The 24,448-nt window shown below is 36.1% G+C and overlaps 1 protein-coding gene across 1 annotated transcript; it reads right to left on the bottom strand.

The window, feature by feature from the left end:
• Positions 1-4,288: 4,288 nt before the first annotated feature.
• On the bottom strand, positions 4,289-24,308 carry MDH1 (malate dehydrogenase 1). The gene is made up of 9 exons (XM_074287037.1): positions 23,775-24,308; positions 17,546-17,644; positions 15,151-15,247; positions 12,665-12,840; positions 11,007-11,129; positions 7,557-7,733; positions 6,331-6,444; positions 5,977-6,066; positions 4,289-4,635 (listed from the first exon to the last, which is right to left on the bottom strand). The coding sequence occupies exons 1-9, from the start codon at positions 23,775-23,777 to the stop codon at positions 4,510-4,512; spliced, it is 1,005 nt and encodes a 334-aa protein (XP_074143138.1). The 5' UTR covers positions 23,778-24,308; the 3' UTR covers positions 4,289-4,509.
• Positions 24,309-24,448: the final 140 nt, after the last annotated feature.

Below are 24,448 nucleotides of genomic sequence, written 5' to 3'. Positions count from 1 at the left end.
TTACTACTGTTGCCCAATGTCATTTTTGAATCTTCACCTTATTTCCCTATCTATAGATACCAAATCTTGTCATTTCTACCTCCAAAACACCTGTCCTCTGTTTACTTCTTTCAACCCATATAGCCACAATCCAGTTTCATTTTAGGTCCTCATCCCTTCTTATCTCTCCTATTGTATCCTGTCTCATGTTTTTCTTCACTCTTATCTATCCTCCACTCAAATGCCAAAAATTCCAACACTGGAAATGTTACTCTGTAACTTAATAAACTCCAGTGAATAGAGAGTATTGGCTTTGAGTCTAGAAGGTTTCAGTTCAAATGCAGTCTTAACAATACTAGTTGTGTATCCCTAAGTAAATCACTTCATTTCTATCTGCCTCAGTTTCCTCAATTATAAAATGAAGCTAATGATAACATCTACTTTCCTTATAAGAATGAAATAAGATTTTAATTTCTACTTTCATATTACAAAGAAGAGCACTTCTCAGTTTGGCTACCTCAGTTTTTGGATGATAGACATATGATTAGTAACGGAAGCCCTTCCATCTTGGTAGGATCTTCCATTTGTGAGGCTTCAAGAATTCAAAGTTGCATCATAGGAGTCGAACTTTAATGGAAGTGCACTACATTTCAATGTACAGTCTTTACTTTCTGTAGGTGAAAGAATTGGGAGGTTAAATGAGTTATTTATCAGGAAAGATAGCTTAAGGAGATGTCTTGAACTGAGCCTTTTAAAATGGATAGAGATAAACCAAGGCACAGAGACAGTAATAAACATGGGATATTTACGGAACATAATGGAGGGCATGGCAAATCATTTCAGTACCTTTGCCAAGAAAACCCCAAATGAAATTATGAGTTGAACATTATTTAAAAAAAAAAAAGACTGAGTAATCTATTTAGAGATGAGGGTGTGCATTTTCTCTTCTTCCTCTCCTCTATTATCACTTGGTGATCTTAGTTTTATGGAGTCCTAGATTCTTTCCTGAGTTACATTCTGCACCACCTATAGCTTTTGGGTATCTTAAATTAGTTGTCAAGCTGGTAGGCATCTCAAACTCAACATGTTGAAAACAATTCTTATTAAAACTCACTTGATCTTCCCTATTACTCTCAAAGATATTCCTTTCCTCTTCTACCCAAACTTGTAATTTGTGTCATATTTGGATTTTTACTCTTGCTCACTTTGCATATCCAATCTGATACAAAATCTCTACTTTCACATTTTTCTTATGTATCCACTTCTATTGACAAGCAAGTCTAGTTTAGACTCCTATAACCTCCCTTGGGTTCCTATATCAATCTCTCAGATTAATTCATTTATTTGGATTTTTTTTTTTTTTTGGACTATGTGAAAGAGGAGATCCTTTGCTTTATTTGCTACTTAGCCTTAATAATTGAATGGGTGTAGCCTCAGTCAAACTGAGCTTAAAAAGGCCCAAGATTTTCTATTTTATCTGGAGCCATATCCAGTTATCGAGATCTGTTTCTGGCTACTGGACCCAGATGGCTGTGGATGGGAAAGTGAGGCAGGTGACCTTGAATAGCTCTCTCACTTAAATCCAATTCACTTGCATGTCATGGCATTATCTTCCTGATGTCATGGTCCTCTTTGGGAACAAAGGACAAGCATTAGCCTTGTAATTATTCTCACTTGCCTCATCTCTCTCCCCACTCATATACATCTTCCATTCAGTTGCTTAAGGTTTTCCTTTACTATTAACTTGTGGGTCACTCATCTTCCTCCTTATTCCAGTGGCTTCCTGTTATCCAAAGGATCAAAGAGAAAATCCTCTAGCTTTTAGTTTAAAGCTTTTCACAATTTGGTGTCTTGGTATCTTTCTAGTCTTTTTAGGAGGTGCAGCAGGCTTTAGAATCCAGATCTGATCTCAAATCTAGCTCCACATCCTCACCAGGTATGTGATCCTGGGTAAATCACTTAATCCATGTACCTTAACTTCCTCAATTATAAACTGGGAATAATAACTGAAGTGCAGGATTGTGAAGATTAAATGAAATTATGTGTAAAGAGCATAGCATATAATGTGCTTAATAAGCGCTGCCCCCTCCCCTTTAATTTTACTTGCTTCTACTCCCTTGTGATCCAAATATAGTGACCTGTTTATAAGTTTCTCATATAGGATGTATTCCATTGCTCATTCCCTAAGATAATACTCATCTTCATCTCTACAATTTCCCTTGTTGCCTTCCTAGCTCTGCTCAGATCCCATCTTCAGCCAGAGGTCTATCCTAGTTCCTTCAATTGCAAGATCCTTCTGAGATTACCATGCACCCTAGTCTATTAATCAGAATGTGAGCTCTGTAAGGGGGGGAGCTATTTTTGCCTATTTTTGTATCTATGGTTACTTAGCATGGTGCATGCCACAAATGTGCTTAATAAATGCTCATTGCTTGACAATAAATGTCAAATAGGACTTTAGAATTGATATGGTAGATGAGGAAAGTTTAATGAGTGACCATGGCTTGTAGAATAGTTTATCCAATAGGCAGCCCATGAATCAAAATCTGCTAAGATATTGCTACAATATCCCAAGTGTAAGGTAATGAGAGTGGTGGTAGAAGTGGGACTGAAGAGATGTGCAAGAGATAATCTAAAGAGTCTCTGATGAAGATTTCAAACCCAGGGGCTAGGAGAGTTGCTTGGAGTGAAATAATTTGGCCTGGATATATCTACTATACCCCAGAACCCTTTCCACCCTGGAATTTATTCCTCATGTTGGAAGGACCCTTTGGCTCTGTCCTCTGACTGGCTGGTTCCTCCACAAACTCCATTTGAAGGAAGATGCCGAATAACTAAGTATCTAGTTTTTCCAGGCTGCCTTTCTGACTCCTCCCACACTTTTTCTACCATGCTGCTACTCTAGGCATCTTCATTTTCAACTTGCCCCCTTTCTAGTTTTGTTTTTTAATAAATTATCTGCTTTTAAGAGAAGAAATTCTATAAGCTTCTTGAAGTCAGGAGGCATTTTTTCTACTTATTTGCATTTCTAGCATTAAGCATAATGTCTATCACAGGGAAGTGAGGGTCAAATGAGAAAAGTTCCATGGTGTTAAAGCACTCTATGAATGTTAGCACTTAAGTTTGATGACTTTGATTTAGTTACATCTCATTATCTAGATAATTGAAACAAAATTTGGGGTTTTTAACCCTTAGTTCTCCATTTCACATATATAACTGAAAAATTAAATGAGAAAGTAGGCTGGAGCAATGCTAGCAGAAAGTGACTGCTAAAATACAAGATGATTTAGCTATTGCCATCATAAAAATTGACACAAAAAATTCCCTTTTGTTGAAGGTGGTGACAATGTTCTGTATCTGAGACTAGTCAACAGTTAAGCAATTGTATCAAGTGCATGTTATTCAGTAATTAGTCTTCTCTTGTTCTTATAATTTAACTAGACAACTCTACAATTCTAATAACTGGGAAACAGGAGCTAGTTACTGAATTAGTTTGGTTTTTGACAGTTTCTTTCTGAGAAACATGATTTCTGGCAACATTTTGAATATGTTCTTAGGATTAATGCAACTTTTCACAGAATCTAATAGCACCTTTCCCTTTATCTTGGGCAAATAATCCTGGAGAAGTGGTCTTTGCATTTTAGTTCTACAAAGGGAATGGCTACTTGCTAAAATACTGGGATGAACTGGATCCCTGTATGTCTTAATCCCAACTGAGATTAACACCAGCAAAAAACTCAAACAAAAAAAAGTCCAATCTACTTAGATAGTAACTATAAAGGTTAATCAGTCTTGTAAAGACTAAATTAAAATTACATAAAAACTAGGAAAATATGCAAATTTAGGGAACATCTGTTAACCAGAAATCCTTAAATGACTTGTTTCCCAAAAATTTGTATCTGAATATTTCCCTTTTAATGTTAGCTGGGCATGGGAGGCTGAGACTGGTAGATTTCTGGTAGGGCTACAGCTGCTTGTGTGGCTGGCACCAATATGATGAACCCCTGAGACTGGGAGGGTGAAGGTGGGATGGTACTACCACAGGATGCCTGAAGGGTAAATTGGTCTAGGTTGGAAATGGAGCAGGTTATCCTTCTGTGATGATTAGCAGTGTATTTGGGTGGTTACACTTCTAGTCTAAATCCAACAGTGACTCAATATCAAACAAACAAAAAACCAAAAAGGAGAATTAAAATAAATAAAATAAAATCTTCATCCTTTTCCTCTTTGTCTCTAGCCCACTGGCTCAATCATCTCCCTTATAAGAAAAGTGTAAAAGATCTAACTTTAATTCACAAGACAGTCCAAATTAGAGTCAGTCATTTTTATTTAGACTTCATCACTAACACCATTTGATAACATGATGACATGGTAGGCACAAATATGTACCAAGAAGAACACAATCTCTAAATGCATGGTTTTTCATATGTAGTTTGTCAAGTACAGTATCATTATTTGGTACTAAGTTTAAAGACGACACTTATATTCTTCAGTTTTTATGTGTTTTGTAATACCATAATTTTTATCTAGTCATGCAATGGTAAGAAATTCAAAAGCGGTCTCTTTTTCTTCTGTTAATTCCTTTGCAGTGAGATCCATCTTCTCACGGGAAAAATCATTGATAGGGAGACCTTCCACAAATTTCCAGGATTTATTCTGTTAAGAAATGATGATGGCAAGTCAGTAATAGTCAATGGTTATACAATATATCTCCCTCTCAGGGTTTTTATGAGGACCACATGAGATAATGTTAATAAAGCATTTAGCAGACTACTAGCACCCACATGTGGATGTATCCACATGCTTATTCTCTTCCCATTGTTATTCTTTTGATCAGTACTGGGACTCCCTGTGAGTAATATTCTCTAGCTAAACCTACAGATTGGTACCTGCCCTACACCTTAGAAACTAAGAGCGCTGCCTTGGACACCAAGAGCTTCCCTTCCTTTTACAGAGTTATGAAGTAAATGTATCATAAGCAGGACTTGACCCCCAAGAGCACTTGTGCTGCCTCCTCTCCTGAGATATCTCTTTCTACCACCAGAACTATGACTATAGCATCGTGGCCAGGGTGCTGGATGAGGCATCAACCTGACTTTCTGATTTTGCTCTAGTCACTGGACTGCTCTCAGATTCAATTTTTTCATATGGAAAATGAGGATAGTAATAGCACCCATATCACAGGATTATAAGGGTCAAATGAGATAAATTCCATGGAATTAAAGCACTCTATGAATGTTAGCTGTAATTATATTTCAATTTTACAGACAAGGAAACTGAATCTCTCAGGTTGTGACATAGCCAAGATCTGTGCCTCCCAGGCCTGTGCTCTGCTCACCACTAGGCTGGGCTGCAGCTAAGACTTACAAACAGGACTGCTCAATAATCCTGCTGCAATTTTCAAAACTTTCAAAATTTCCCTTCTCTAGATTTAAAATGGAAAAAAGTCAAAATCACAGTGCAGATGTCATTAACTAGGGGCAAAAAAGAGGTTTTCTTTCTTCAAAATCACTGAACTATGTAGGCACCCTGAAGTAGGGCAGTTAAATATTAAAATATGCACTGAATTCAAGTAGCACGAGGAGAAAAACACTGGATTAACATTTTAAAATAAGTATTTACTTAGGAAATCTGTACTCTCCCAACACTAGTACTGGGACTGATTTGCTGTTACTGTTCAGACTGTGACTATGATGTGTTGGAGTCCTTTGAGGCAGCTTCTGAGAGAGTGACATGACTCAAATCTCTCCTGGACCTCTATCCACTACACCAAGTTTCCTCTCGCTATTCTAACTGATTTCATGGCAGTAAAAGAGGCCCCTTGCTGTATTATTATAGGCATCTGATATCAAGGCTTAATTTTGATTCACAGACTAAGGAAAAAATCTCTTTCTTGGTTAAAAAAAAAAAAAAAAAAAAAAAAAAAAAAAAAAAAGCCACTTCTAGTTAACTTACAACATAGGACAGAGAAACCAGCTCCAGGCTCAAGAAACTTACCTTGATGACAACAGGGAATGAGTAGAGCAAATCATCAGGGATTCCATAGGAATTGCCATCAGAGATGACTCCCATGGAAACAAACTCTCCCTGAAAACAACATGACAATTTATTGACACATAGTGCTAGTTTTCCCCCCACTTGAGCCTCACATACCAGTTTACTACATATGCTAATATGACTTGAAAGGCATTCTTTTCCACTTCTATTTCTTTATTAACATATAATCTTGTGGATGATGAAAGAGTATAATTTGGAACTGTTACCACTAATTGGTTACTTCTGAGAAATGCAGGTGACAAATATGCAAATAAAGAAGGGCTAGCTAGTCTATGGAAATTACTCAATGATTACCTCTGGAGTTCCAAACCAGATATCTCTGACATGGTCACAGATTGCTTTGGCGGCTGACATTGCACTAGACAATTTCCGAGCCTTAATGACAGCTGCTCCACGCTGTTGAACAGTCTGTAGTTAGGAGAAAAATGGATTACTTGCTTGTGCTATTCAGATTTTCTATCTATTTAAAGCTGTCACTCACAAAGCAATGAATCAAATGTAAATAAATACTTTACTATTTAAGGAATGTTAACCAGAAGATATTTGAAAGGATAAGAATCTGATGTCCCAAAAGAATCTAGATAAAAATCCTACCAACAACAAAAAAAAGCACAATGGTTTGTAAAATCTCATACTGATAACATAGCAGTAACAACAGGATCTGCCCCAGGGCATCATCTGCCCTACTGCCTATATGTTTTATGCCAACAATGTGAAAGAGTCCTGGGGGGCAGAGAAACTTGACAAGTCCCAGCAAGGTCCATCGAGTCATGATGTTCTTGCAACTGCTACAGCTAATTTTGGTAATAACTGAACAGAATGGAGGCAACACAGTGAAATCCCATCCATTGTGATCATAATATGATTGTAATATTTCATATCATGGGCTACCAATAATCTATTTTCCAAGACACAACTGTGAATTCAGACCAAAAGAAGATAACTCTACAGCTTAGCATGTGAATTCTTTTTTTCCAAATATCTTGGGACCAGAAATATGATCCAAATTTTGAATGCAATCTGTCACTAAATGAAAGTCCCATGTTCTAAGAATTAGCTTCTAAGTCAACAAACAAGAAGCATTCACTTTGTAAAATGATCTCTATCTGGGAGAAAAGAATGGGGAGGGGACACAAAAGAATTGAAGGGATAACCTCCCTGCAACAAGATATTTACAGTTTAGTCAGACAGACCAACACAGAGACACAGATGTGTCTCCTTCTTCCCTCCTTTCTCCCCCTTCCCCCCACAACTATGGAACACAATCAACTAATAAGGGTAAACTAAGGATAATTTGTACTGAAAGAATGAAGAATAAAGGATCAGAATTGCTGAAGAAAGCTTTGCCCATAATCTTACTTCTATTCCAGCACTGATGAGTGAAAAATAAGCTAAATACCCTTCCAATTAAATGAATGTCCCAATGTATTTGTTCATGTATTTATAGTCCCCCAACTCTATGAGAGATAAGTAAAGCATTGGAATCATGGTGTATGACATTCCTCATTGGTTTGACTTACCGAGATAAAATCCCCCTTCAGCCAGCTGTCATCCTTTACAGCTTCATAAACACCAACTTCTTTCCCTTGCATGTTAACCTTAGCATGGTTAACATCTGGATACTGAGTGGAGGAGTGGTTTCCCCAGATAATGACGTTCTTGACATCACTGGAAGTCAATCCAAGTCGAATAGCAATCTAATTTAATATAAAATATACATTTTAAGGAAAATTTACTTTTATAGCACTACACATATTTGGAATCTACTTCTAACAAAGACTGAAAGATTTCTGAAGTTTTGAGAGAACATGTAAACATTTTGCTGAAATCTGAAAACTACCAGTTTTAGTTAGCAGCCTTCACAATAAGCAGCTTGGTATGTTTTTGGTTTTTGCATAGCACTTTGAGATATAAATTGATTTAATTTAAAAAAAAATCTACAATACAAAATTAGTACAAATTCAACTGTTTTCTGCTATAGTACTATACAGTAATAGTTCATAGAATCATAGAGCACACCAGTCCAAATTCATCACTTTCAGACAAAGAAATGTTTATTCATGGTCACACAGTGTAGAGATATAGTAGCCTGTGGAATGGAACTGAGAAGGCCTAGGTCAAATTGTCCCACATTGACTATGTGACCAGGGCAGGTCACTTAGCCACTCAATGCCCCAGGTACTTTGTCTCACAATGGAAAAGTTGCAGAGAAGGTGCTGACATATTTAAGTAAAGGGTGTATGCTCAGCGGCAGTTCCTCATACCAAAGAAACTCCAGATCTAGATCCTATCTCTATCTATAATTATATATTCCAATTCTATGCAAATAAAAACTTCACCTAGGGTGTATATGGCAAGTCAATCAGAAGACTGAAAAGATCACAGAGAAAGCTTAGTTCTGATACAATATACTTTAGAACCAGTATCATGACTAGCTCAATAGGAATGCTTCCGAGACTCATGCAACTTCTTAGCCTCAGTTTCCCCATCTGCAGAAGCAGAGGGCTGCAGTAGATATTTCAAAGGGCCCATCTAGCTTCAATATTCTTTGGTTTTACATTTTGAAAGTATGAGAATTCTAGTCTTTTGGAAGAACTAAAAAGACAGTTAAGCATTCATGATTCCAATAATGACCTCCTGAAACAAAGTTCCAATTTTGCATTTGAGCTACACTGATGGGTGTTGACATTTAGTAAACACTGCAGGCACATGTTAACTAAAACAATATTGAACACAATTTTGTACTCTTGATCCTTTATTACCTGGATGCTTCCTACCTATGCTGTCTGTCCTCTTACACATTTTTTCTTTCTATACATGCTAAAGATCAACCACATTAAAGAATTTGCCTTTCCTCATGTACAATATTTCCTTTCCCAAAATATCTACCTTTGTCCAGTGTTCCTCAATGCTCTCCTCTTTTTACTTATTTACCTCTGGTTTTTTTCTTTCCTCTCCCCTATCATCATCTTCTCCCTCTCTTTCTCTCCCTCCAGTTCCCTTTCAGATTTAGGGTTAAGTAACTTGCCCAGAGTTACACAGCTACTATACATCTGCTGTCTGAGGATGTATTTGAACTCAGGTCTTTTTACCCAGGGGCCAGAATCTGTCCACTCCAACACCTAGCTCCCCTCTACCCCCAGCTTCTTTTTAAACTCTGCTCAAGTGCCCCTTGTTATACAAAGTCTTCACTGATTCCCAACATGAAGACATCCATTCATAGTTAACTGCTCCCTTGTCATTAGCTCACATTCATGGCTAACAGTTGGATATTAGCAGTAAGGTAATGATGTAACTGTTACACGGACTCTGTCTAGAAGCTTCTTGGCCAAAGAAACGCCATGCTGTGACTAGGCAGCTGGCTCCTGCTGACGGACATGTGCGCAAACCTGTGACTCTGCTAACGCATACAGGCACATTCTGGAAATAGTTATTAGGTAACCAAGTCTGGAAAGTTCTCTGAATGTTGGAGCAAAAGTTTCGGTACAGTTCATGTGAGAGAAAGGAAATGTTTTTACTTTCCTTCTCACTGGCTTATTGTACAATCACAGACAATCAGAAGGGACACGGTAGAATGAATCTGTTCCAGCTGTCCCTTCTCCAGCATATTACAGATGTGGAAACTGAAACATAGAGGAGTGATACGTTTTGTCCAGGGTAATAGGTTCTAAGGAAGGATTTGAACCCAAAACTTCTTGACAGCAAGTCCAGTAGTCTATCCCCTACACTGTGCTGTTTAGAAAAATTCCTCTTGGAAAAAGAATGCTCGTATAAGTTCTGACATAATAGGCTAAAGAGACATACCCCCCAAAATCAAACCCTTGTCTTAAGATCTTATTATCCAGTGAAATAGTACATTCTATCTCCTTTACCCCTTCTCTCAAGGTATCTAGATAATGTAAAGCACTGGACTTGGAGTCAGGAAAACCTGAGTTCAAATCTAGCCTTGGACAATGACCAACTGTATAACCTTGGACAAGTCATTTTTATCCAGTAACATGAAAGGGAAATAGTCCTCTCAAAGAAGAGGGGCCATTAATATGTACACAAAGATCCTTATAGGCTGTTACTCTTGACAACTTTTAAATGTAATGTTAATACTTTATTATATTTTTATTTATTTTGTCAAAAAATTTTTCAATTACATTTTAATTTGGGATAGGCTTCATTCTTAACATCCCTGATTTAAGCTATGTAATAAACATAAAAATAACAAGAACAGTGGCAATAGTTTTAGTCAGTGAGGAAAGAAATCATCCAATAAGAAACCTAGAGCAGGTATCTGTAAAAATTATGATTTCTTGAGGTGATCCAAATAATGCAGTCTGAGCAACTCCCAATTTAATAAAAGCAAATTTGAATATGGTATTTCTTTTCTGATAAAGTTGAACTGTTATCCTACTACCTCCCAGGTGTTCTCTGGCTTCCTCCTCATGCACTAGAAGATTGTGGCCCAAATGGGTGTATCTTCAACTTTTTCTTAATCCAGTTCTACATTATTTTCTATTTCAAAAATGAAAATTCTAAGTGTATTCAAGAGATTACACATGACCTACCAATCCCTTAAAAAAAAAAAATTCAGGGTAGATTAGAGATGCCAGTATTGATCTGGGGACAAGATCATATCAGAGGAAGAAAGCTGAGGAATTACCTGAGATAATGAGAATAAAGCACATGATAAAGAATTTCAGCTAAATTATCTAAAGAGGTAGTAAGTTACTACCACGAAAATGAACAAGCTTATTTACATATACTAAGAAAACTAGTTAGCATCAAATTTAAAAATATAAGTTGCAACACAGAAACTTAAACAAACACCAGAATTTTTTTTTTTAAACTACTTGACAGTAATGAACTACAAAGGTCACAAAATATTTGGAAAAATTAATATGAAACTTTGCTAATGAAATTTTCTAAATTGGAAGGAAGTTAACAAGAGAATGGCTGGTATAGTACTCAATTCTGCTCACCTGAGACTTAGCTCGGTTGTGATCCAGGCGAGTCAAACAGCTGAAATTCTCCTTGGGTATAGAGGGGGCCATCTTGGAAGCCGTCAGGCAATTGGTGTTGGCTGGATTTCCAACTACCACAACCTGGCAAAAATGGAAAGAGTAAGAGGGAAAAGTGATATTATCGACATTTTGATAATTGGAATAACTTTCTCAGATAATGAAAGTAAACAAGATGGCGCAGTGGAGAGCATAGAAGACTCATCTTTCTGAGTTCAAACCTGGACTAATATAACTGAGACAATGAACAAGTCACCTAACCTATCTCTTCAACTGTTAAAATGAAGTGGAGAGGGAAATGACAAACCATTTCAGAAACTTTGTCAAGAAAAGCTGAAAAGGGATTGTGTTGAATTGGACATGACTGAAACAAACATAAAGACTTGCAAAGCAGGCACACTGTGAGACAAATTAGAAAGTTCACAGAAACTAAATGAATTGACATGAATTTGTTATTAGGTTTTCCCCCTGAAAACTGACTTCATTTATCAGTGCTTGGTTTGGCGCTCAAAAGAAGACTACTAATAATCACCAAGTTATTTTCTGGTTACTAAAGGTTGAGAACTAAGGTCAGCTTCTGGACATTTTGTATCTTGTGTCAGCGAAGAACACAACTATGCCTGCCATTTACCCGCCACAAAAGGTATACTGACATATAGGAGAATCTACATCCCTAACAGAAAAATGAATCCATGCATAAAACACCATTTCTTGTGCCTATTTTACAAAAAATCAAATTATAATTGGTGAATGCCTAAATAAAGGCAAAGTATCTGGCTGCTATGAAGCCAAGACAGGAAGAGTGGAAATGGGCCTCTTAATCACAGTGCTTGTCTCTGAGTAGTCTCAATTTAATAAAGCAATTTGAAATGATACTCTTCTTTACAAGTGTGCTGCCATTTGCCCCTCACCCGCCCCCCAAAGAATATTCATTACAGTCCTCAAAGAGTTAGGAAACGAGAAAAAAGAACTTTTTGGAAAGTTCAAAGGAGGAATTCAGAAGGCAAATAAAATAGAACACTTAAATTAGCTTCATTAAATGTCATATAGAACAACTACTTTTAGCTTTTTGGGAGGAAATAGTTTAATACTTGAGACACAATGAAACTTCAAATCAGAGAGCATGCTTTGAAAAAAATGTATGAACCAGAAAGTCCTTTTCCTTGCTTTAGTAAGTAGAGTATAGCAAACTTAGCTTAATGTTTGTTTAGTGATCAAGGGTCTCACAGACCATTAGGTTCATTCTTGGACATTGCCAATGATGATGCAATGAAAGGTGTCATTTGTGTTCTCTCATTTCACATCCTAGGAAAGTTACATTTTCAAACAAACACATGATGACATATTTGCTTTCCTGAAATCTGCCACATGATTTTAAAAGATACTATATATCTCCTGGAATCTTTGTAAATGGATTTCCCCAACTTGATGAAAATCAAAGAGTAAAAGAAATAAAGTGTATTTAAAAAAAAAAAAATAGAGTACATTTGAATATTGCAACTGTATTTTACTAATCCACTAGGCAACATAAAAACAAGTTGTTGAGAAGATCTTCAAAAATCATTTCTATCTATTTTGCTGAAAGCAAGATGTTTCAAACTAAAGATGCAGTCAGTCACCTTAACAGACTTTTTGGCATATTTCTCCAAAGCTTGTCCCTGGGATTTGAAAATCTTCACATTTGCCTTAAGCAAATCCTTTCTCTCCATGCCTTCCTTCCTTGGCATTGAGCCAACCAAAATTGCGACATCCAGGTCCTTGAAAGCAACCTCTTCTTTATCTGTTGCAATGACCTCTATGAGTAAGACAAAACAAAAAGGAAAGCTCATTAGAAACTAACATCCATGGGATTTGATGTGAAGAGAATCTATCCCCCATTTTTGCAACACTTTCATTTTACTATCATGCGCTGGTTGACTATAGAGGGATACAAGAATATGGGGAGAAAAAAGACAGGACTCAGAAAATTGGACTTTCTATCCTTAAAATTAAAAAAAAAAAAACAAAAACACCTACTAATTTATGCCTCCCAACACCTTGAGCTTTACCTTCTCTCTTTTCTCCTCCCCCCCATTCCCTCCTATTTAGCCTTTCATTACAATCCCTGTTTACAAATGGAGGTATGGATGTGGCAGGGGGCATGCAGGATATTCTTTTGGGGTACATGAAGAAACAATTAGCACTGAAATAAACCCAAATGGTTAACTAGCAGTCACTAATACTCTTCTCCCTGGGGTGAGGGCAGGGGGCCATCTTAGGCCAGCCAACTCTTGTTCTTCATCTTTTCATCTACCTATCTCAGCAGCATCTGGCCTTGGCCAATCTGTCCTCCCTCTCCTACATCCAATGCAACTATAGTAGATGTCTCTTAAATACCTCAATTCAGGCAAAGGTTTTTTGTATCATAAATAAATTTTTTGTTTCATCTTTATTTCATCATTTTACAGTATCTACATTTATATATAGTTCATAATATACAAATGTTACAATAGACTTTATGGGGGTTATGTTTGGGGCATAAGCTCAAAGAAACTTTCAAACCAATGATTTATGCTTGTTCTTTCCCCTCTCACCTCATCAATTTTTTTAGCCTTCCTAATAGCTGATTTTTAATCACAAAATTGTACTGAAATCATTTCCAGCAATTACCAATAATTTTTGGCTGTTAATTTCAATGGTCTTGTTTCATTCTTCATACCCCTAGATTTTTCTGCTTTGATACTGCTGACCACCCTTTGCTCCTATGAAACTCCCTCTCCTGATTCTGACCACCCCACTCAGTCTCCTTCACTTATTTAAAATCCTACTCCCACTCACTAAGTGTAGGTTTCCCCTAGGGCTCTCTTCTCATTCTTTTTAAACAATCTTATCAATTCCCATGAGTTCAATTATTGTTATCCACATGATTTTTAAATCTATACATCCATGGCACAAACTTCTTTCCTGAAATCTAGTCCCTAATGGCTCAAGGCCTAACAAACACTTCCACCTGTCAGTAGCTTAAAACTCGTATGACCAAAAATGGAATCAATTTTCTTTCCCCTCCTTCCCACTCAAATGTCTTCCAGTCATCCAAGCTTAGAAACGTGGGAGGCATTTTTGCTCTTTCCTCTGCCCTATAAATCTAGTCAAGTTAATGCACAGAATATATTTTGAACTTGTTCCTTTCTCTTCAATCATGTGCAATACTCATTTTCTGCTCCTTACCACTCACATTATTGCAGTAACTTTTTCATTTATCTTTCTATTTCATTCCAGGCTCTCTCCTCTCTAACTTCAAAAACTACTGACCTTCCTTAAGCACAATTCTGACCTCACCAATCTTCCTATTCAAATACTCTCTATCGCTTCAATGGTAAAATGTGAATTTCTTAGCCTGGCACTCAAAAGCATCTACTCTGTGTAGAGAAGCAATCTGCATTTAAGGTGGAAGTATCCATCTTATAAAATTAGATCCTTGAAGTATCAGAGTATATGATATCACTTTGGCACACATCCATAAAACACTCTAAAAAAAAAAATCTCTGCCTTCAAGGAGCTTACAATTACTGGAGGGATAAAACATGTCCTCAGATAATCTGGATACAAAGTAAGGAATAAAGAAGGTAATGGCACTGACAATTTTGGGCACTAAGGAAGGCAGAAATGAGAAGAGCAGCTTGTGCACAAAGCCAGGGGGCAATGTAACAACTGGAGTACAGTTAATGCTCTAGAGTCTGGACTGAATATTAAATTTTTAAAAGAATAATGTGAAATAAGGCTGGAATGATGAACCTGGAGACATAGTGCAGAGGGTTCCTCTCCTGTCTTTGTATGCCCAATACCTGGAAAATGATCACTGCTTAATAAATGATTAAATGGATTCTGTGGCTTTTCTTTTCTTTTTTTTTTTTTTTTTCCTAGCAAATGAGGGAATTTAATGATAAAAATCACTCCTAGTTCAGATATTCTGTGATTGCTCCTATCACTAATGCATTCTGATTAGAGCCCATATCTAATAAATAATCTAGTACTATTTTGAGATTAAACACTTTAGTAAAAAAACTAACTTGTTTTGAAACAGAAACAATTCTACTATAGAGACACTTTGTGTCCAGGTACTGACCTTTCAGAAGGGGAAGAGCACAGTCTTGCAGTTCCATTACTACTCCCTCCAGCACACCCATCATGGGGGTGATATCCAGTAAGACAAGAATAAGAGCCTAGCAAACAAAAAAGAAAGTACCCTAATGTTTAAGTTACATCCTGGTAAAATAATGACAACAAATGTTTTTACATACAAATTTAAGTCCTATTCTCCATACTCATCAATTTTTCTAGTTAGTCTATAATAGAATATTCCTCAAAACAAACTTAACAGTTTAATTGGCTTAGTCCAAACACAAATATGTCACTTCACCGAGTTATATAGTCATAACAATTCATAGTGTAATATCTTTGTTTCAACTATGGATTACAACTTTTAAAAAAATCTGACACAGATTGGAGGGGTAATATGTGAAGAAATGATGTCAGAAAAAAAAAAATCCAATGTTCAGAATCTATTAAAAACAAACAAACTTGATGTTTATTAGGTTAACAATACATATCTTCTATGGGATAATAGCTAATGGATATTAAGACAATTAATGGAGGAAAAGCACAGGCCTTTATTAACAGTATGAAACTCAAACTTTCTAATAATCAGAGAAATGAAAATCAGAGAAATGAAAATCAGGACAATTATTTTATGCCCACTAAAGTGGCAAAAATAACAATAAAGTGATTTAATCTCATCTTGGCAGAGTTTTGGGAGAAGCACAAATTGTGATATAGTGTTAGTGGGCTGTAGACTAGAACGAATATTTTGGAAAGTAATAAAATAATTTTCAATAAGACTTAGAAAATTGATCATACATTTTGACCAAGCTCATTTGTTGCAGGGACTGGATTCCAAAGACAACATATGGGCTCACTCTGTGCAAAAGTATTCATATTTGCTCCATATGCAACAGAAAGCCTAAAAACCAATTCATAGGCCCAACTATTATAGAATAACTGAAAAACAAACTATGTTAATGGAATGTTATCAAGTCATAAAAAGATCCATATAAAATAAAAAGCTATGTAAGGTGACAAGGAATAAAATTAAAACTAGACCTGCATATTACAGTGACTACATAAAAAGAAAAAAGTCAAGGAAGAAAAATAAGGCCAAAAGTCACAGAATTTCAAGTAGATTTTGAAGGTAACAGAAAACAAACAGAATTTATCATCTTGTTGATTGAATTTTTTCAGTTCCAACCTAGTGAATTTAGGGAAGATTTTCCCTCTTATTTTGATTTTTCTGGGGGGAGGAGTCGGGAGATTCTGAATGTTATTAAATTTCAAAACTTTTTTTTTTTTTTTAAGATACATGTTGCTCTAGACAATAATACAAAAGAACATTGAGTAAAAACAGCAGAAACTCTTAATTTAACTCTTGAGGAGAATAAAGATACTGAAATCTTATGAGCTGGATTTCTCTAAAGTAGTAAAGTTATATCTGCATCCATATTCCAATGAAATGCTTTTGAATAGGTTTCTGGGATATACTAGTATGTGGTGATTAATTCTGAATTATAAGTTTTCCTGTAATAGTTATTTTATCCTTTCCTAAACCCAGATGTCTGATCTTTTCAGAAGATGGAAGGAAATGATGTTAATATGAGTGTGGTTCTGATGCATACACGTCTAGCCTTGTGGTATACCAAAAGAATTAGGTTCATTTAGTTCTATCCACACACATATAAGTATGCGCTTTCTACAACATGATACTTTCTGACACTTTTCCACATAGAGGTGAAATAAGTCTGTTTAGGATATACAATAACAAAGACCAAAAGTTACAATATAGGAAAACAATGTTCCATTACTCCTTACAGTCTGAAATTTACAATGAAACACATTTACCTCCATTACAACAATATTTCAAAAGTAACTTGGTCATGAGGAGGCTAAAACATTTGTAGAAGTTACTAAACATTTTACACTTGAGACTTGTGAACCACTCAAGGTTCCCATTTAGCGATTTTATAAAAGCAAACTCTTACCTAATGAGTGAATTAGCTGTTTTCTCTCTTATTGTTAATGCCTAATGCAAAAAGTATACACCAGATAGGTCAACTGGTTAATAACAATAGTTTCAGTTTACATAGTCCTTTACAGTTTATGTCATTGTATTTCATTAGAAGGAATGAGCAAGAGAACAGAGTCAGGAGACCTGGGTTTTAAATCAAATCCTTACAATTTATTAACTGTGACACAGAACCAATCACTATTACCTTTAGATTCAGTTTTCTCATCTATAAATTGAGGTTCCTTCTTATTCTACTTGGACCTCATATAGCTGAAACTTTAAAATCCTAAAGGGCTATATATGCCCATAAGGATTGTATCCTCAAAAAAATTAAGGAAGAATAAAGCTGAGTAGGAACAGTTCAATAGAACTTGACTAAATAAAAATTTTTAAGTAGTCTTACCTGGTCTTTCCCAAAGACATCTCCCTTAGCAATACTGTAAAGAAGAGAGTACGCAATTTGACCGGCTGCTCCAGTTACCAAGACTCTGACGGGTTCACCCTTAAAAAAAAAAAAAAAAAAAAAAAAAAAAAAAAAAACACCACAAATTCAATTAATGATACTTTACCCTACTGACATTACATATTCAATCTTTTACAACCATCATTATATACTCATATGTACAGATATTTATACGTCTTTGTGAGCATGCATAACAATAGATACTATTATAATCTTAATGCTTATGAGACTGAAATTTCATTAAGCATATCATGAAAGATTACATATACTTCAAAAGATTTTTAGTGGAATATTTAAGCTTTATGTCATTTAACTTTCAAGCAGAATTTCCCCCATGGGAAAAGAGGACACCTTCTACTTTGTGGAAGAAGGAAAACAGGCTTACATGTTTACTTGGAATACTATTGTAAAAAAAAGTGTTAGAAAGGGGTTGCTGAAGACTTACAAGGTGATATTGCCTCCTATAGTATGATCTGAAACCTAAAGGTTACCAGAGACAAAAAAAAAAAAAAATCCTAGCTCTGTAATTGCACTGGAAACACTAAGTTACTTACACAGACAGGTTTTAATGAAAATAATTCACATTTTCTTCAATGGCTCTTACCAGTTTTCATAGGTTCAAGATCACTTATGACAATCAATTAGCTAGAAGATAGAAATTAGATGCTGAAAACTAAATTTTATATTTTCTCCTGATAATTTTATAGCTCAGAAAGGGATATTATCACCCCCATTTTACAGCTGAGGAACCTGAGGCAGACAGAAGTTAAAAGATTTGTCCAAGATCACAGAGCTAGTAAGTGTCTGAAGTTAGATTTGAACTCAGGTCTTAATGATTCCAAGGTCAGCAATCTAATTACTAACTCATCTAGTTACCTCTTTGTGAAAACAAGAAAAGAACAATATTATATATAATATAAACAACATCATATGTAGATGTAACTTAAGTCCCTTATGAAAACAATCTAATATACCATTCTTATTCAAAGATGATCCATGAATAGCCTATGTACTTCAATGTTTCTAGTAATAATCATGAATCTCTAAAGATATACATATCAGTAGAGATTCATATATATATATATATATATATATACATATATATATATATATATATATATATATATATATATATATATATATATATATATATATATACACACACACACATATTCTCATTACTATAATATTTTAACCATGGGTTGGGAAGGAATTCTGCCCTATTCCACTTTGCTGTAAGTTCTGATGGAAAGATACTGAAAATCTTAATTGTTTATACATTTTAAAAAATGGTTCTCAGATTTATTAAAGACCAGGAATTCCTTATCTCAAATGAAAATCTAGAAAAACACTTTTCCCTTGAATTTTCTCAGGCCTTCATTAAACAAACCAAATGATAGGTTGATAGATAATATATTCCTCGATAATAAAAGATACATTATACACACTTTAATCTTTTTCAAAATGTCATCCATATTCTCACTTCCTTCCAAATATCCACTTCCTAGATTGGAATCATTTGTGATTTACTCAGCATGGGGAAACTCGCTCCCTGGAGAGGGAATGAACTATCTCCAGAGATGAGAACTCCACAATGATTTAGTAGATAAGTCCTAAAGTGGGGCCTAAGTTATAAAAAGAGGTAAAATGACTTGTTCCAGGTAAAAAGCTGAATGAGAAGGTAGAGTTCAAAACTGGGTCTTAACCTAACCTTTCCTTCAAGCCTTCCAAATTTTGAAAAATGTGACATTTCTGCTCCCAAGACAGAGTGACTATATCGTTTCATTTATATTATTGAACTCTCAATTAGGATTGAGGAATCAAAAAGAGGTCTCATGGCTCTTGCCATTCTCTTGTATTTCCCTAAATGCTATATTCCAGAAAGAATTTGAATAGAAGAGAAAAATCTAAATGATAATTTTGTGAAAATCATAATTAAGCAAACAACAAACCTCTGACAAAATGAGAATTGTTATTTCAAAATGTCTGTAATTAGAATATACTTACTGTTCATGAAAATAATCAAAGATTTCTAATCTGCCACAAGTAGAAGAGGATTAGCTTAAGAATCATAAAGATCTGGGTTTCTAGTTCTGACCCTATCACTTTACTACTGGGGTGATCTTGGGCAACTCAACTAATTTCTCTGGGTGTCAATTTCCTCACCTATCAAATGATTCAACTGGTCTAGATCAGTGGTCTTCAAGCTCTTTGATGTCAGGAGCCTGAGAAGGTCTATTTAAATTATTGAGGACATCTATCCCCAAAAGCTTTTATGTGCTAAATTGCCATATTAGCAATGAAAATGTTTTTGATTATGCACCTTCTGGAAGGGACTTGAGGAGCCCTAGTAATGGCTGGACTATTTAACTTTAGAACCATCATCCCAGATGATCTCAAAGGTTCTAGAACACTGAGTGTGGTGATACACATGAATTAAAAGATTGAGAAATCTGGGATTCATAATAGAGCTTGGGCTATAACTGCTAGTAATTCAAGATTCCCAGATGAAGTGTAATTCTGTTAAAGGCAAATAGGTAGCATAGAGTATAGAGCCTGAGACCAGTGGGACACTTAGGACAGGTCACTTAATTTTAACCTCTCTTTATCTTAGTTTCCTTAATTGCAAAATGGGGAAAACACCACCTATTGTACAGGATTGTTGTGAGGATTAAATGAGATAACATTTGAAAAAGTGCTAGCATAGTGCCTGGCACACAGTAGATACAGTATAAATGTTTACTGCCTTCCTCCATCAAAACTTTAAAAAGTTATGAAAGAATCAGAGTACTCTAAAGAACAGGGACTTAACACTTATCAAGCGCTAAATTATCCACTAAGGGCTTTTGTAGCACTTAGTTACTGAGAAAGCAATCTTGATAAGTAAGGATATTGTATATTTTAATAAGCAAATAAAATAAAAATTATATGTTCCATTTTAACAGATAGAGGATGAGAGTGTTAAATTATAAAGTCACAGATTATTAGAGACTGAATAATAAAGCTAAAATTAACAAGGTCACATGCTCTGAGTATGGATCAAAATTGAAGTACTTGGCACTGAAAGGATCTGTACTTCAGACAGCTTTCTTATTTTTGTCTTTGGGCAAATTATTTTAACAGAGATATAAGTATATTTTAGTATGAAAGAAACCCTAGAGATCTTTTTTACAGATATGAACCTACTTGTTCAAGGTCACTGAATTAGAGGTGAAAAGGATCTTTTCTTCTGAGAGATCATTTATTTTAACCCCTTTGATTTTATAGGTGAGGAAACAGGGTTAATAGGCATGGCTATTTTAATACAGTTTGGGTAGGTGGCAGAGCAAGGATCTGAACTTACATTCTTTATATCTTCACCCAGGACTCTTTTCCTCTGGCACACACCACCAAGGACAAGAATGAAGAAGCAGAGCCAGGTCTCCAATCTAGAACCTTTAATAACTCTAAATCTAGTGGTCTCTGAAATGTCACTTAGTTTAACCTCCTCTTTTTACAAATTGGTAAAATGAGGCTCCAAGAAGTTGCACAAGATTATATTGGGATACTAGAATGAGGATTCAAATGCTTACTGGTTGATATTTATTCATTCAAAAATTGGTTTGAATAAAAGTTGGGTAAAATTTATTTATTCTGAATGTTTTACCATTTTCAGAAAATTCTAATATCCGATTTTTCATTTCCTGCATAATTTCATGGCATATCAATCCTGCCTTCTGATTTAGGCAATTGAAAGTGACCATTTACAAAATATTTGACAATCTGTTGGCTTAACAAATTTTTTATGACAATATTTCAGTTTTCAAGGCGAGTATGGCTAAGAAATTGTAACAAAATTGGTCATGTGCTCTTATTTAATATCATTCTCTTAAAAAATAGGGATCCATGCTGTATTCGAACACAAAATAATGCACAGTAAATTGTCACTTCAAAATAGTTTGAGTTCTTCGTTATAAAACCAAATAGAAAGATCTCTTTTAATCTTTTCATTAATCCAATTTGATAAAATATAAAACATGTATTCCCAATTTGACAAAAGTTGTACAAGTACTATCATTAAGTTTTGAAGAAAAAGTAAAATAGGATTAGAAAAGGAAAATAGATTTGATATCGTTTTCAATTTCTTTTGGTCAGTAGCCGAACACAGAACAAATAATAGTAATCTATCTGGGCATTCTTTCATGATTTAAATGAAGAATGTCTTTCTGTATTTAGCATGGAACTCATGACCTTCCTTGGAATGTAAGCATATTAATTTTTGTTTTCATAAAAATATATCCTTAAGGACAGGCCTGTGGCTCCTGAAGCTAACAGGCCAACAATGTATTCCTAATAAATCTTCTTGTCTTCCTAATTATCTTCACTTTTTCTTTGAAAGTACTCAAAATAACAAGTAATTTCATTTGTACTTTCATCTTGCTGCTTTCTGTTTGAGCACAAATAGGTTCCAACAACACATTTCCTCTTTAAATAATTCAATTATGAATTGGATATAAAGCTTGTTTGGTTCCTTTTTTTTTTTTTTTTTTTGTGCATTACGTTCTCTTCATGCATTACCTTGAACTGCACAATTAAATCATGTGAGACCTAGCTACAGTTCTGAAAATTACCCATCTTCCACAGGATTTTTGTGGGGGGGGAGGGTACTAGAATATAGTATGGATTCGGAGTTAAAGGTTCAAATCCTAGATCTGCTACTTAGATGATCTTAAGCAAATCATTTTACTTCCTTAGAGTCTCTGTTTCCATCTTAAATTGAAGAGAGTTGAACATTTTGAAAGTCCTTTCAACTATATTTTCTTTGCTTTATCTCTGCACCAGAATGACCTTCAAGGAATTAAACACTGCATAGTTCCACTGATATATTTGCAAAGAATTAGGTTAATAAATTTCTGTATATTTAGATTTTTTTTTGTACTTATAAAAGGAGCTTAGCAATTGGAATCTTTCAACTCCAAAGGAATTGTCTTTTCCTTTTCTTCTATTAAAATAAAAATATCATTTGCACAAGTTTCCTTCAGTCTCCAGTGCCAGACCAAAGAGTAAGTCTGCCATTAAGTTGCTAAATGACCTTGGGATAAGTAACAAAATCACCCTCAAGTTTTCTCATCTATAAAATGAATAGTTAAATAATCACTAAGATACCTATAATTCTCAAGCTTTATAATTCTATATTACTTGACAATGAAAATTAATTTCTATAATAAGTTCCTTCAATTACTGAGATGACTATCACCATACTAATAATTTACGATGTTCAATCTGACAATGGAATTTTAGGTTGAGTTCTATAACTAAAATCAGGAACCCCATTTTCTGCTAGGACTCCATCACCCAGAGGAGCATGCGGATCAGACGACGTCAGACTAACATCGACTCCTTCCCCGCCCTTTGTCCTTCCTTCAGAAGAAGCCACAGCTCAAGATCTTGGAAGATTAGAGGGCACCGACTTTAAAACATGTTTCTTCCAGATTTGTAACCAGCATTTGTATCTTCTCCTTAGACAGTGATATTAAGAATCCAATACACGTCCAAGACTTATACAAATTAGACATCGGAACATAATTCTGGTTACATTTGTGAAATCAGATATGGCTGAACGTTTCCACCCGCAAATGTAGATCTTAATCTGGGGCACCTGGAAGCGCCACCTTCACAACCACCTCCTCGATTAGTGAAACCAAAGATTTCCCACGGGAACACTCCCCTCGCCTTTATCAAAAATACAGAAATGAAATAAAACTATAACTTTAAGAGTAAAGGACACGGGCAAATCTTCCCTTTTGGCAGCCTGGATTTTTAGGTTGTGTCCAAAGGGTGGGGTGTGGGAGCATAACCTTCGGTCATTTCTCATAGCTCATCACTGCAGTATCCTAAGACGGATGCACACCTGGTGGGAAGGAATCCCAGGTAACAAGAGAGTTCCTCACCCCGCGAAGCCTTCCTCCAGGTGTGTGTACAGGAAATCCTTTCTCAAGCAGTCATTTAAATGGTCTTAAGAAAAAGACCTCAGCATCTCCAGGGTTTAAGCTTCCGAGGAGGAGAAAAGGGCAGCGACCTTGCACAGCTGTCTCCCCCCTACCCCCCCTTATGTTTCAAGGCCAACCAGGCCTGAGGCGCCGCTATCAGTAGAAGAGCTAACGGGGAGGCCAAGGGCCTGGGCACTTACCATGGCTGAAGCTGGACACCTTCGGCGACCGACCGCTACACTAACCTACTGCCAACCACACGGGTCACCTCTAACTGCAGCTGCACGCAGGCAAGAGGACAAGAGATATTAGCCGGAAGGAGGAGCGAATCCCAGTTGCCAGGGCCTCTGGGTGTGTAGTTTTTCGCTATCCTTATCCTGTCCCAGCCCGGTAGCATTTCATTGAGCTTTAGGACTACAATTCCCGAAAGGCGTAGCGTTTATCTTTTGACTGTTCTACCTGCGCTGTTCATTTCGGAGCCAAATAGTCCCCGCCTGTGGGTTTCCTTGATTGGAGGAAGCTAACAAGCGGATGGATTGAGTCGAAGGATTTAGAGGGCGCCTGGATGGCACTCAGCAATTGGCGGGAAGAAGGGAGGTGGGTAGGAAAGGGAGGGAGTGACGGCCTCTTTGGCGACGCGGTGTCCTGCGAATCGTTTAGGACACTTTCTTCTCTGGAGGTTATGTGTGGGCTTCCGCTGCGCGAAGCACACTCAACCCGGAAACTCATCTTTTGGTGTCGAGCGGTCAAACATTTGAGTGGGCGGACAGCTACGGGAGGGTGGTGGGGGGGGAGGAGGTAGGTTCGGGCTTGTCTGGTTGCTAAGCGACGGGGCGGCGGGAGAGCTGCTTGGATTCTAGGTACCAGCGGGAAG

The sequence above is a fragment of the Sminthopsis crassicaudata genome, chromosome 2, assembly GCF_048593235.1.
Source record: "Sminthopsis crassicaudata isolate SCR6 chromosome 2, ASM4859323v1, whole genome shotgun sequence".
In the NCBI taxonomy this organism is placed as follows: domain Eukaryota; kingdom Metazoa; phylum Chordata; class Mammalia; order Dasyuromorphia; family Dasyuridae; genus Sminthopsis; species Sminthopsis crassicaudata.
The sequence above is the reverse complement of the archived record's forward strand: the minus strand, read 5'-3'. Positions and strand labels throughout refer to the sequence as shown.

Coding starts and splice junctions, on each gene's coding strand:
- MDH1 (XM_074287037.1), bottom strand. Junction 12,841..15,150: donor TGCTCTTCCCCTTCTGAAAG/GTCAGTACCTGG, acceptor TCTTACTCATAG/AGGTCATTGCAACAGATAAA. Junction 6,067..6,330: donor TCTGGTTTGGAACTCCAGAG/GTAATCATTGAG, acceptor TGTTGTTTTCAG/GGAGAGTTTGTTTCCATGGG.